This window comes from Anas acuta, chromosome 2, assembly GCF_963932015.1.
Source record: "Anas acuta chromosome 2, bAnaAcu1.1, whole genome shotgun sequence".
Taxonomy (NCBI): Eukaryota; Metazoa; Chordata; class Aves; order Anseriformes; family Anatidae; genus Anas; species Anas acuta.
The window spans coordinates 50,215,456-50,229,710 of NC_088980.1; the positions used below are offsets into that span (position 1 = coordinate 50,215,456).

A 14,255-nucleotide genomic window follows, 5' to 3' on the forward strand; every position below is an offset into this window, starting at 1 on the left:
TAAAAGGGAAATAAAAATCCCCACCTTTACAGCACTGAGAATTAAAGGTTTATACACCACTCCACAGGTTACCTTCAGCCCCATGTTAGGCCCAAACCCTCTCAGACTCTTGAAGAGCTGTGAAGTCTGCCGTGAAGCCTCCATGGCCCAGCCTCACAGGGTCCCACCCAGTCTCACTTGCAACACACGTGCATGGTGGCAGGCATGGGTACACCACGTTTCTGTAGAATTTGCTGAAGTAAATGATAGAAGGACTATGGCAGCATTAGGCTTTTAGGCCGGCCATGGAGGGAAAAATGATACCTTGTCTGGCATGCAGCCTACTGGTAGAAAGTGAACTCCTTGACATATTTTCAACTAGCAGCGTGAGTAAGTTTACACAAGCTCAGTGCTTTGTGTTTCTACTGCACCACCAAAACACGGCCAGAGAGTAGACAAATCTTATCATTATTGACTCCTTATCTTCAAAATCTTCTACATGTATTTGATCCAAGATCTTTAAGCACCTACCTCACCGCGTGCAACCCTGGCCTCCCAGGACGGGTGGTATTTACACACCACAGAAACAATGGAGCCATTTGTCTTTCGAGCAGGCCTGGGCACAGGGCAGATGGCACTCTTGCTCACTGGCTCCAGTGGTGGCATTTATTTCAAGATGTCAGGCTTTTAGAGTCTTAGAACAAGATACAGGATCACTTCTCTAACCTCATTTTCCTTTCCCTAAACTCATGCAAGCCTTCTCAAGCCATTGACTACAGAATGAAAAGGAGAAAGACAAAAATATACCAGAACACACACACAGGCATTGTATATACTCACGCAGACAAACTCTTAAATAATTGCAAGATAATCCATGGGAAAGACTTACAAAAATGTGGAATTAGAAAGAGCAAGATGCCCAGAATGCTTCATCAAGAGCACTTATGATAAGCTTATTTTTTTTTCAGGTCTTTCACAATTTAGATATATAGTCACTTGCTTTCTACATACTCTGGGAACAGTGAACAGAAGGCCAAGCTAAGGCCATTTCTATTCTCACACATTTCCATTAGCTCTCACTAAATGTCATTGTTTTCCTAAATTGCTCCCAGAAACCTAATTTGCATTTAATATCAATCCAGCACAAGTACAATGTTTCCTCCTTTATACTAATTGCTTTTTTAAAGATGTTTTCATCAAATGCGTGATAGAAACTTTTGGAATGTACCCCTTGAAATGTCCTGCTGAGTTTTTGCTAACATTTGGTAACAAATCTCACGAGAGCCTTTAATGGAAGTTAACATTTTTTGCATGTGTCATCCTGCAAGTCTTCAAAGCAGAAGTTTATAACAAAGTCTTACTGTGACTTTAAAGCTCCAAGTCCTTTTCTAGATATCTGCTTTATGTTTGCTGACATTGCTGAGTGCCCAGAATTTGGCTGGCTCTGACCAGATCTAAGCACAAAGGCAAACTGAAATGACGCAGAACTTACTTTTTCCTCCTTTGTACTTCCTTAACAAATAGAAATTTAGCAGCATGTGCATAAGGAAAGTAATGAACAAAAGAAAAGAATCCCCAAAACCACAACCAACCAGAACCACCCACTCACATGCCAGTTGTTTTCTAAAGTGATTTCTACAGCCAACAGAAGAGACAGATTGGGAGTCCTGAAACATGAAGTCTGTTCTACCCACATAAACAACACTTCCTGGGAGGCAGCAGCACATTGTGCTTCAAGCCTGTTTCTGGAAAATAAATAAATAAATAAACAAACAAACAAATAAATAAATGAAGGAAAAAGTCTCATTCTGTATGTACCCCTAGGGATCAAACAGGAGTGTCTAGCCTAGGAGAGAGGACAGGGTGACAGTAACTTTACATGGCCCTTTATTATACACCCTGGTCCCAAGCTGGTCAGAGCAGATCATGGAAGCACTGTGAAACCCAATAATTCAGCAACATGTTGCCTGCACTGTGGGCTCTGAGCTTAGCCCTGCAGTTCCTGAGCATACCTTATCTCTGAAGTTGTGTTGAGGTCTCTGAACAACTTTAAGGCTCTACCCTGGAGTGCTTGCACAACATTACCCTGTTTCCAGTCACATATTTATGTGGCCACAGCATGCTACTGCAACTCTGTAATTGAAGTCAAGTGGTAGAGCAAAGACCTTTCCAAAGTCATACCAGCAAGAGGCAGTTCAGCTTTAAGCCTCATGCAATCTTAGTCTTTGGCCCCAAATGTGGTTCTCCTGCAGCTCAAGCCAACATAAATCAGCCCTTTCTTTGCAACAGCACATACGCAACAGCACAGCAAGCCAGTTTGGCAACCTGAACCAGCTCAAAATGAATCCCATCAAAGTACTGTTCCTCTCAGATGAGCTACCTGAACTTCTCTCCAGGCAGTGGCCCAGCATTACACTGCTGGTACAAGCAAGAGCTGTAGATAAAAGGAGGCAGGACAGAAAGGCAGCAGCCTCAGCTTAAAGCAGTTTGATTCTGGTTTCTGGCAAACTAGCTTCAGCCTATAGAAACTATTGTGACTGAAAACTTGTTTTCCCAAGAGGACTAGATGAGCTGCAGCTATTGTATTTTGAAATGAAAATGTCTAGTCTGCCAAGAACTGGGGGGAGAAATAAGAATTAAAAATAATAAAAGAAAAAAAGTGAGCAAAGGGCTAATTGGCATCTTTATACGTATAGCTCTTACTTTAAGATCATACTGCATGATAGGATGAGGTTGCTTATTTAAAACTTAACTTTTCCTCAGGTCTTTGTCTTATTTAAAGCTTACCCCATATTGACAACTACCAGATAAGGAAAGAACCACCTATAACATTAACTTTTCCATAAGGACAGAACTTTTGCTTTACAACTAACTCTGAAATGCCTAAGAAAAGAGAAAAGTTTTATGCTCATCTGTTGCCATCACACCAGCTTGCTTTTACTGCCTGAAATATGAATAGCATGTCTAGATAACTGAACTCTGACAATTAGAAAATCAATTTAGTTAGTACGCTGTCATTTTTCTTTTTCTTTAAGCAAGGAGACCTTGTCAATTCTACCTGTCAATTGAGTTTGGACCAGATTGCTGAACATATCAAGGAAACAAAGTAAAATATGTTCCCTCTGTGGATATTTTCTCCCAAAGGAGCAGACTTTCATCTCCTCCTTTCCTTGCTCACAAGCACACCATGCAGGACCACAGTGCAAGCCTGTCCACAGGACCAGACTTTAGTACTTTACTTTACCAGACTTTTACCAGACTTTACTACTACTTTACTACTGAGACTATTCCAGGGCTTTTGCTCAAGCTACTGCTGTGAATGGGAATCACTAGAATTGCAGTTTCATGGATTTCCTGGCAGATAAGATAGTATTTATGAGTATCCTCAGCTTTTTCCTACATTTGTACCAATATGAAGTATAACTGGCAGTTACCCAATTTCATTATTCTTAGTTAGATGAGTCAATAAGTGTGGAAAAAGGAACGAAATGGGCAGCTACTCAACAAACACACACAAAAAAACAGATATTCAGAGGCCAAGAAAGTGTTCATATGCTGATGACTCAATTTTTATAGCAGTGCATGCAACAAGAACAGGAAATATACTATTGAACCCTCTTATGACAACAACGTTGATGTGAAAGGCTAAAATACTGTTTTCACTGCTGCAACTTATAAAGCTGTAACTTTAGTCCTGGATTTCTGCAGAATACAATCACAAGAGGTTCCAAACTTATTAAAGCATACAAGGAGCATGCAGGGCTTCTGTAGGATACAGAATAAGTAAATGTCTTTCAAAGACCGTGATAAGAAATGTACCTGACAGAAGGCTGACACTGGAAACTCTGTTGCCCTTTGACATACTATGCATCTAAGTTTCATTCACCTCTACAGTGGTGGACTGCTCCTAGAGAGGGCAATATAGGAGCTCCTCCATCCTCCTATAATGGCATGAAAACTTAAGTTTGATAGTGATTTTAATTCTCATTTTAAACCTGATAATCCAAATGCACATTTTTGTTGTTGTTGTTGGAATACAGCTGATAGCTGTCCTAAAATAAACTTTCTGAACTCAAAAATACAATTCATTACATCCTTTCATGAATATTTGCACAAGATACCCACTTCTTTACAAAGATCAGGAGCTTCCTCTTACCTGCTGCTTGATGCTTGTCTTCTTGCATAGCAGAAGTTCCATGGAGGAGGCTCCTTGATAGGAGAGCAATGTATAATTCGATTGTCCCACAATGGCAATCAATTCTGGTTTTACCCACAGAAGCATGCTGTGGCAAGGCTATGTGAAATTATTTATGTCTGATTTTAACACGTTGCAATAAATCAGTAGAAACTGAAAATTTAAGCAGTGAATTTAGATTACTTCCATAATTTTCCATTTGCAATCCTGGTAAATCTGTAGATAGAGAAAGTAAATACTGCAATTTGACTGCCAGTTATGCTTCATTTTCTTGTAGAATGACACTTAGCAGTGGTCCACTAAATACTTCTGGTTTAGGTTCAAATCAATATAACAAGTACCTACAAGTAAGGTATCAGTTGATTCAGGATCACAGGGCATGCAAGAAAACAGACACAAGCTTGATCTTAAAAACAAAAGCATAAGTGCATGATTTAGTTCAGTACTATTTCAGAATCAGTTAAAGTTGAAAGGTTGTGGGAATACAAACATATGCTTAGAGGGAAAAAAAGCAACAACAAATGAACCCAGACAAGGAGGTGTCTCTTTTTAGAGCTGGATGGGGAGGAGATAGGGAAGTACAGGAGGCTAAAATCTGTACCAAGTAATTTATTTCTCACAGAGCCAAAGCTGCTAACTGTTGTTAGGCTCTTTTTCATCCTTCTGCATCATTCAGACCGCCCTTTCTGCTTACTAGACAATCCAAGTAAGACAGAAGCAAACTAAGGCTGCTGCAGCATAACCAAGCTCTTATCTGCCTTTTTATTTCCTTAATACTACTGTAATACGTGGAGATTAAGATGTCCTTTGAGTGGGAACATCCTTCTCTATGTTATTGATTATCTGTGTGGTTGATTCAGTAACTTGCTCACTTGTTTCATTCTGCTGTTTCCTACTTAAACTCTGCAGACCATGTCACACATAGCCCTCTATAATCTCTTGTATAGAGATCTTGTAGTTAATGATTATTAGATGTTGGCTTTTATGGCTCATAAAGCCACTAGTGGATATCAAATTTAATACATTCAATGGGCATCAATGATGTATTTTATCTCTTGCTTTGAATTACTAAATTTCTGGAGTTTGCTGTATTAAAACTAACATCGCACAACAGAAGAGGCCTTTTAATTCTGCTTATTAGCAAATGGGAGTTTCTAACATTGCCCAAAGGCTACAGCAACCTGGCACTGCACAGCTAAAGGAGAGACACTGCAGCACAATAACTTCCAAGCACTGAGCAAATCCGCTCTACAGGGGAAGTAGCATTTTTGTTTTTAGGGAAGCAGACAGTACTTAGACTAGTACTTTCTTTCTGAAGATGCATCTTCTTCCATAAAACAAAATGAGGTGTTGGTAGCCTGGGTGAAGCAGCTTCTGCTGGAAAAAAGGATAAGAGAGAATGCAAGCTCACAGGGAAGGAATGGAATGGAGGTACTCAAAGAAGAAACAAATCGTCTAAGCTTGCGTCATTAAATAGTATGTATTATTTACCGAATGCCATTGGATTGAGGAAGTTTCTTTGCAGGTCACAGTTTACTCATTTTCCCTAACCTGGAATAAGAAATGCTATAAGATTAGCAGATGTTTGACAAAACAGGGCAATATGTGGCAACCAGTCAAAGTACCCTCCTCTGCAAAACTGTGCACACCTGATCACTCCTAGAGTCCAGACAAAGTGGACTGCTTTTCTCCAACTGTGATACTGGTGTGAAGTAGCTAGTGTAGTGAAATGAGCTGCTCTAACGCACCACAGTAACCCCAGGAGTTACGAGCAGTTGGGAAGGGTGTCTGTGCAGCAAAGCATTCCAAGCACCATAAAACAGTTTTCCCCTTTACAGTATACTGTAATGAGATCTTAACTATGCAAAGTTAAATTTCCCATGATGTCAGGATTTCATCACATTAATTTCTTTCAGACCCCCAACTCACACAATGTGCCAAACAATTATGGTCCCTTTTGTTGTGTGTTTTATCGTCCCCAAGCTTCTCCTGTAATCTGTAACCCATTGCCAACTAACCATTTGTACACTCGTCCCCACAAACACCACCCAGGAAGGGAGTAGACACAGCATTTTATGCTCAGTTGAGCACAACTAGCCTGTTCTCACACTCAACAACAGATGGGACGTTTAAAGCACACAAGTTGTAGGCATCAGTCTGAATCACACTCTGGTCACCAGCATGGAATTTCATTCCATTACCTACAACCAGCATTCAGCAAACCATCCAAAGCAGATTGTACTCCATAAAATGTCACATTAACACTGCTTTTCAAGAATGCTATCTGTTATCATTACTAAATAGTTCACACACAAAAAAACAACTTTGCCAAGAAGATGCTAAAATATTAGCCTTTCTCAATTTGTGGGAACTAAGTCACATCCCCCGCCTCTCCCTGCTCAGTGAAATAAATGCTAAATCACAACCAACAGAAAGCAGATTTTTCCTCTTGATCTGGTTAGGTCTTGCCAGAGGAATCTTCATCTCAGAACCTTGGAATGGAGAGTAAGTATTCAGAAAACAGAAGAAAAGGGTGCAAAGAAGAGCACCAGCATGACTGTATGCAATATTTAGTTCCATTCTGTACTGCTAATGCATTTCTCTGGTGATGCTACTACTAAATAGTACCCTCTTGATCTTAAACATAGCAAGTCCAGAGCCTTTTTTTTTTTAATACTTAATTCTTTAATTATTTTTTAATTCTGCCCCCCCCCCCCCCCCCCCCCCACTTCCTTGCCCTCTTCTCTCCTTTCCTGTTCAACGTTAGCTCTTTGCACACAGGGGGATTCTGATACCCTTAATTAGCATTTTAATAATGAAGACTGCATGAAAAAGTTCATCTGCAAATACAAGACGAAGCCATATGACAAAAAGAGGTGCATGATGCTGCACTGGCTCCTTGTTTTTGGGGACTGCATGAACCTGCACATCTCTGTCTACATTACTGCTGTACTTCATTCTGCCCTCAATTATGTATTTTAGTCACTCTGGATTTTTCTAGCATTACATACAAAATGCAGTTTACTCTGAGGTAATGCAAGAGAGATCAACTAATCATTAGAGGTATAGAAAAAGAAGGATGCACAAGACAGATGCTACGATCTGTTTTAGGTGATGATGTAGCTCCCACACCATTACACAAGAATACCTCATGCTCTTTGATCATCACACCTTCACCACTGGAACACATATCCTCACCTTCCTATTTCTTACCTAAATTTCCTAACAGGACCACATGGAAAGTTAAGCACATTATCTAAATGTTCTTTCTTTTAGCATCTGACATTGATAAAGGAAATTTGAATGAGCAGAGTGTTTAAGGGAGCGGAGAGAAGTCTGTGCACAGATGGTGAAAAGACCTACAAGAGGGTGTGGAACAGAGGAACAAAGAGATCTGAGGATCTTTTCTGCCATCAGCTTGATTAGCTTTTTGACTGGAGCACAGGCACTTTCATGACTTTTCAAACACCCGACTTGTCACAACACAGCACAATGAAATAGACCTACAACTTAAATGATCCAAACCCAAAACAGCTTCCTAAGTGGGAGTTAACAGACAGTATACCAGCAGGTGCAGGGACATGATTATTTGTTATGACTTTTTTTTTTTCTGGTACTATTCTTCTTTAAATAGGACTATTCATAATTCTTCTCCTTCCAATAGCTACTGAAGCATCTTTATTTATTTTAAACAAACAAACAAAAAGATTCACTTTAATATTAAGTATAAGCCTGCATGAATGAAATATGCAACTAAACGACATTTAATGATACTTGCACAAATGCTTTCAAGCAATTATTTTAACATTAATTATCTAGTTATTATCTAGTGGATGAACCCTGCCTCTGAACAAGTCAAATGGTGTTTTGCAGCCAGTCCTCAACTCTGTGGGCTGTCTCCTGGTTCAAACCTGCTTTGCAGCTTTCACACTAATATTTTTCATTTGCACCCTAGCTTTACAAAGGCTTTACAGCTTCCCATTTTTTCCCCTCTGTTTTTGATTTCTAAATGCTCTTTGTTTCTATCTATACAATAAAACAAAGTACATTCAAAATAAAACGTGGGATATAAGTAATATGTGAAAATAAAACTCAGAAATGTTGCAAGCCATTTTTCCAGCAAAAGTACTGCATGTTCAAGAATATATAAATACAGAATTTAATAAACTTCACACAGACAGGCACACGCCTATTTGCTCCTTCAGATTTTCAGAGCTCTTCTTTTATATTTGTCTTAGTCCCTGAAGTTACTCGCATCTTGCAGTTAAAGAAGATAGACTTGTTATTAACACACAAATGTTCATAGACATAACATCTTTACAGATATCCTCTGCGAGCAGATCAAGCCACTCTCCATATGTATTTAAACGTAGAGGAAGGCTGGAGTTTTTGAGTTGTCAGATCTGTGCCTGGGTATGAGGGGCTCTATTTTCACTCTTTGAGCAGCAAGAGATTAGCAGCTTGAAATCACTTTGACAGTTTCAGTTACTCTCTTGCATACCGCAGGGAGTTTTAATTCCAACCTGTGAAATTGTAATTGCTTCTCAAGAAGAGCGGACGGATTCTGGGTAATGGCCGCAGCCAAGCTCCATGTCAGAGTTGCCAGTTGCTGCCACCTCAAATATTACTTGCTGTTATTCAAAAATCACTCCAGCTTTCCATATGGGAAGTCGAACTGGGGAGCGAAACTAAATTAACAGAAGCTGTCAGATGTTCAGAGATGTGCAGGCAGTGATGTGACAGGGGTGGATGAACTCTCCTCAAAAGGTACCTTCTCCTTCCTCTTTCTTGCTTTATAGAACAAGCTTTATGTAAAACACATTTTATTTCACGCTCCTGTACTAAGCAAGTATACTATTAACTGAAAACTACAATGCAAAGTTTACATGACAAATCTTAATGCACTTAATGTTTTTGCTAAAGATGTCTTTGCTGTCCAAGTCTTGTGGTTTGCAAGAGTCCTCACTGAAAACAGCCAAACAAAGGGAACTCAGTGCTACGAGACAGAAATAATAGTCAAGGCTTCCTTAGTACCAAAAGGAAATCTACTCTGCTAAAAAACAGAACAAATGGCAACAAAAAAGGGCGTTGAATGTAGATTGCTTATTAGCCAGACACTCTTTCTAGTGACAAATATGTTTACGTATCTGGTAGAGCAAGATCAATTGACTGTTGAGAAAACTCTCCTGCAATATATTCACTAATTTGGAGTGCAGTAGATTTCTCACCCACCCTTATGGCTTGTAAGGAGAGAATACAGGGTAGAAGTAGGGCTCAAACATAACACTGATGTAAAAATTAAAAATGCCACCTGGCATGGCACTTAGAAGCATTCAGAGAGCCAAATGGGAGCAAAAATCATAGATCAAATGGGTCCAGGTCAACATGTTCCATAAAGGAGATACAGCCACTTTGTTTTACACTCCCTAAGGTTTCCCGGTGGGCTTCAATGGTAACTTCAACCACAGCACAGTTTGGGTTTTGCCTGAAGGTTCAGATGAGCTGTCTGATCAGAACCAACTTGTTCAGCTCAGTGGCTTTGAACATTTCAGGTGTAAACATATACAAACAAATGAAAAACACTCTACTGCTCTACAATACAAAGTGTCATCAAGCCCTCTCAAAATTAAAAGGAAGGTAATAAAATACTTGATAAACAGCACTTCCTACTTACCAGAGGAAAGCTCAGTTTAAAAATATATTGCATCTGTGGACAATGTCATTTACAGACAAAGTCTTCTTCACCCTCTCCTATGCGTTGCATTGTTTCTAAGAAAATACACCAGTTCCATTAAAGCCAGTTACACACAGAATCTAAATCACAAGCTTTGTAAATCTCTGTAACAGCTGATGCAATGAATCTGTAATTGCTACAATTAGATAAGCTAGAGCGGCTGACAGCAAGAGTGCTAGAGGCATAGCACATATCTGCATACTTTATTCCCATCAAATGCAAAAAATTGGCTCAGTTATAATGATTTTGTCAACTCATTATTTTCCTGAGAATCTTGTGATACATGGCACTTTCCTGCAAATTTCAGCACCTGGAGTAAAGTGTTTTTTTTTTTTTTTAATAGAATTTCAGATTTGTTAAAAATGTAAATTATTGATCGTTACATATTCCTGGTTGTAGAGAAAAATCTGGAGAGACAGAAGCAAAACAAGAGCACAGTTTTTGTTATTGCTGTTGTTTGCTTTTTCTTAAATCTCAAAATTTTTGAGTTTTGGCTCATGACCTTCAGTGGTCGCAATAAGAAATATAATATTCAAGTCAATACACACCTAATTTCCTGAAGATGATCTTATTTGTTGATATAATTTACAGACTGTATTGGGAGCATCATGGTGGAACTTCTTGATTAATTTGCCTGTAACTGTGATAAATCCTCAACATAAAAAGTACAAAGCATTCTTCCTGGCAGATTATTCATCTGCACTGTAGAGCCATGTTTGGAGCCCAGCTCAGTCTGTGCTGGATACTACATAAACATACTAAAAAAAGACAGCTCCTGTTTTTAGGATTTAAAACAGACTTTGCAAGTGGAAGTTTGGAGGAAGATCCACAAAGGTGACAAGACAAGAACAAATAAATGATGACATGTATTAATGTCACTAATTAGAAATTTGGAGTGTGCAAAGCGTAGCCTCCCCACCATCAGAACTGTATTGTCTTACAGTATGATCCAATATACAGCTAATATGAGACTCACATTTGGTGAATCTGAGCATTATGCTAAGTCTATGGAGACTGTATTAAATCCATCCTTTAGAACTCTACCACTAGAATCCCATCTTCCCATTCAATAATAAAAATAACTTTAAAACTATTTGTATGTAAAAAAATAATTCTTGTTGTATTAACAAAGCTTAGTAACTCACTCTGAAGTTGACAGAGGTAAGATGGCAGGCCAAAAATTCTTTCAGACATGACAGCAAAATCAATAGCAACAAATGACAAACTTTAATGGCCCAGCAGTGTTTGATTCTAATGTAAAAAGGCACACATCAAACCATCACACTGCATTAAGCAAAATCTTTAAGAAAGTTATAAATGTTCTACCCATAAAAGATTACCAACAATACTCAATGAAAAGATTTCTTATAAGCTTCAGGAGTTTCCTGTATAAAATTTTACCTGCCAGAGCAGTAATAAATAGAGTAAGCAATGCAAACATTGCATTGTTTTAGAAAAAATAGAAGAGGAGGAAAGATGCAACAAACTGTTCTGCCACACCAAGTTCTCAAACTTTGGCAGGTACATCTCCGTAGAGCTTATTAGTATTCTCTCCTATGAATAACAGGAAAGGCATGAGTCCAAATAGCAGGAGTACAAATTATTGCCCAATTTATATCTTTTTTTTTTTTTTTAAGAGAGAGACATGTGTTGGTAAAAGTGTTTCTTTTGAAGACTTTAAACAGCAATTTTATGTTTTCCTAAAAGCCTCATTCAGTTCACAGTTCTGTTTTCATCCCTCTGTAGTAAAGCATGACAAGAACTGCCAGTAAAGCCAGGCTGACAGACAGTATCTTCAGTCCACTTCCTTCTTGTTGCCATGGGAGCTGCAAAGGCATCCAGGGGCTGAAGGACGTTTTCACTGGGATCTCAGCAGAAGGATGTCCTTTCCAGTTTGTGCCATTCCGTGGTGCGTGCCTGAACTCCTGTGAAGAAATGCATGTATTAAGATGAAACCGTGCCATGTATTTCTGATTGTACATGTCAAATACAGATAAAATCTCCCCTTTGCATTGAGGTTCAAAATGCCATCCCCTTTCAAGGCAAACAATTCAACTTGCACTGCATGAGCATTAGGTCGTCTGTTTTTATACAGAATTCTTACCAATGCCATACAAAGTCAATCTTTCTAACAAAATTAACTGCCAAATCAATGAAACCATTATCAACAGAAACAAATCTCCAGTACTCAATGTCATCAAAGAAGGCTGTTCAAGGATTATTTTTTGTTTGTTTTGCTGCTAACTCACTACTCTCCCACGTTTGGTCTCTTCAAAAGAAATTTCTAACTAGTGATAAAGGGGACCACAACACAACAATCCTTTGCACAGCAGGGCTCTTCAGAAGTCAATCATCATCTCCTGGTGTGCCAGCTCAGTGGTGCTTGAAAATCCTCCCACAGGGCTTTTCCTTTCCCCTGACCCTCAGGAGGCAGCTGTGCTAAAACACTCACCTTCTCATTCAGCGTAGTGCATCCGAGTTCCCTGCTGTGCCTGCCATTACCATTCTCAACCTGACTGCAAGTACTTAGATCCTCCAGAACGTGAGGACTTTTAACTGCAGCACAAGTTAGAGCCACTATTTCAGTTTAAAATCCAAGTGGAAAGAATAAACTCTTCTCTCTTGTAACCTTGTTCAGTTCAGCACACTAGCCATGTAGATACTCAAAAATGAAAGCGTTTCTTAAAAATGTAATCTGATGACATTTGCAAGAAGTGTATGTAGAAAAGAAAGTAAAAGGTGTAATTAAAGAAAGGTGGGATGATCTTGCAACATTTCTTTCTTCCTCCCTCTATTTCAATAATCTCCTAGGAATTCAACTGAACTCAGCCTGCTTTTTAATTGGCTTGATTTTTTTTTCCAGGTAGAAAAGGATTTTGGTGAATCTTTCACATTTGTGTGAAATGTGAAATCCTTTGATGTGAATCCTTCACATTTGGTAGAAAATAAGAAAGGCACCCAAAAAGTACCTATCTGGATAATCTTGTATTTCCAAGCAGCTGAAAAAGAGTCACATGAAAGCCCAGACCAGATGCTTGACTCCCTTTTTGACTGAACAAATTTCTGGACAAACTCAAAGAAATATCAAAGCTCCAAGACATGTGCCTCCCAATAAAAGTGGGAGAGCAGAATTCAAACTGTATGTAACTGTGTCCCATTCTCCATTTCAGGAATTATTATAATAACTGCAGAAGAAAACTAATGATTACTATTGGTTAGGTAAGCAAGCATCAAAGGGGCAAATGACAGGCTGATGTAAGTGCTGTTCTAACATCTGAGGTACTGCTGGTTTAGGTCACAACTCACACAAGTGGAAGGTTCCTGAATAGATGACCTATGGAAGGAGGGTGGCTTCTTAAATGTACTGCACCCAGAAGATTATAAAGTATGATGAAGAATGGCTTAGCAATTACATCCTCAAATTCCCTCAGGACCCACAGATCCATTTCACCAGGTCCCATGGACTTGTTCACCTTCGGGTTCCTCAGATGGTCTTGAACCTGATCTTCTCCTACAGTGGGTGGTTCTTCATTCTCCCAGTCCCTGCCTTCTGGGGCTGGAGTCAATTTGGCTAATTACAGCCAGACTCCAAACTCCTGATTGAATATTTCTAAACAGTTTGATAATCAGTAAGGTCTTGAACATTTATTTGTACAAAACTAGATACTGTCTGCCACAAAACAGATAAAATCACCAGTATCTCGATACTCTGTAACTTTCTCCTCCATGCTCCTCTTCATGCTCAGCCTGATTTCCTGCATACCCATCTCTGTAAGACCAGGGATAGGCAAGAGAACATCCCAAACACAAGCTACAACTTGTAACAAGTTTTGAAGGACTTGACTTTTCCTCTTATATTTATTTGTTTTACTAACAGTTAAAAATATTTGTGTTTCATGTATACGTCCATGTGCTTATGCAGTATTGATTGCATGGGCACTTCATTTTTGTTTTGCAGTTTTTCTGATTTCCAATATAAAACCAAATAGTTTCATCTTGTTAGAATTATTTGATGAGGAATAGCTTACACTGCTCTTGTTTTGTGTTATATTGTTCTTATAAACCTCTATCGCATTAGGCAATGTACATATATTACACAGTACTGCATCGTGCTAGTAGGACAGAATGATGAAAGATTTTAGCAAGGTTTACGAAGTTCCTGTGGTGGTGAACCCTACTATCCTCACTGCCCACTGTCCCCAGTGCTACTTCATGAGAGTAACGCAGTGTATAAAGTTGTGAGCACTGTTTTCTTCCTTACTTTACCATATTTGTTGTAAATTGGATGATCATACTGGCGCGCTAAACCTGTATCTTTTTTAAAAAAAGTTTTCTTTCTGTATATGA

At 39.0% G+C, this 14,255-nt stretch overlaps 1 protein-coding gene across 7 annotated transcripts in view; it reads right to left on the reverse strand.

Moving 5' to 3' along the window:
• CDKAL1 (CDK5 regulatory subunit associated protein 1 like 1) overlaps positions 1-14,255 on the reverse strand; it is a 495,974-nt gene that overhangs the window by 66,418 nt on the left and 415,301 nt on the right. For 2 of the 7 annotated variants that reach the window (XM_068674728.1, XM_068674725.1), the window contains one exon: positions 11,002-11,833. The exons of the other annotated variants lie outside the window; for them this stretch is intronic. In XM_068674728.1, coding sequence (XP_068530829.1) covers positions 11,627-11,833 — 207 coding nt within the window. In that variant the 3' untranslated portion in view covers positions 11,002-11,626. Of the gene's footprint in view, positions 1-11,001; positions 11,834-14,255 lie in introns of those variants that run through there. 7 annotated transcript variants of the gene reach the window in all.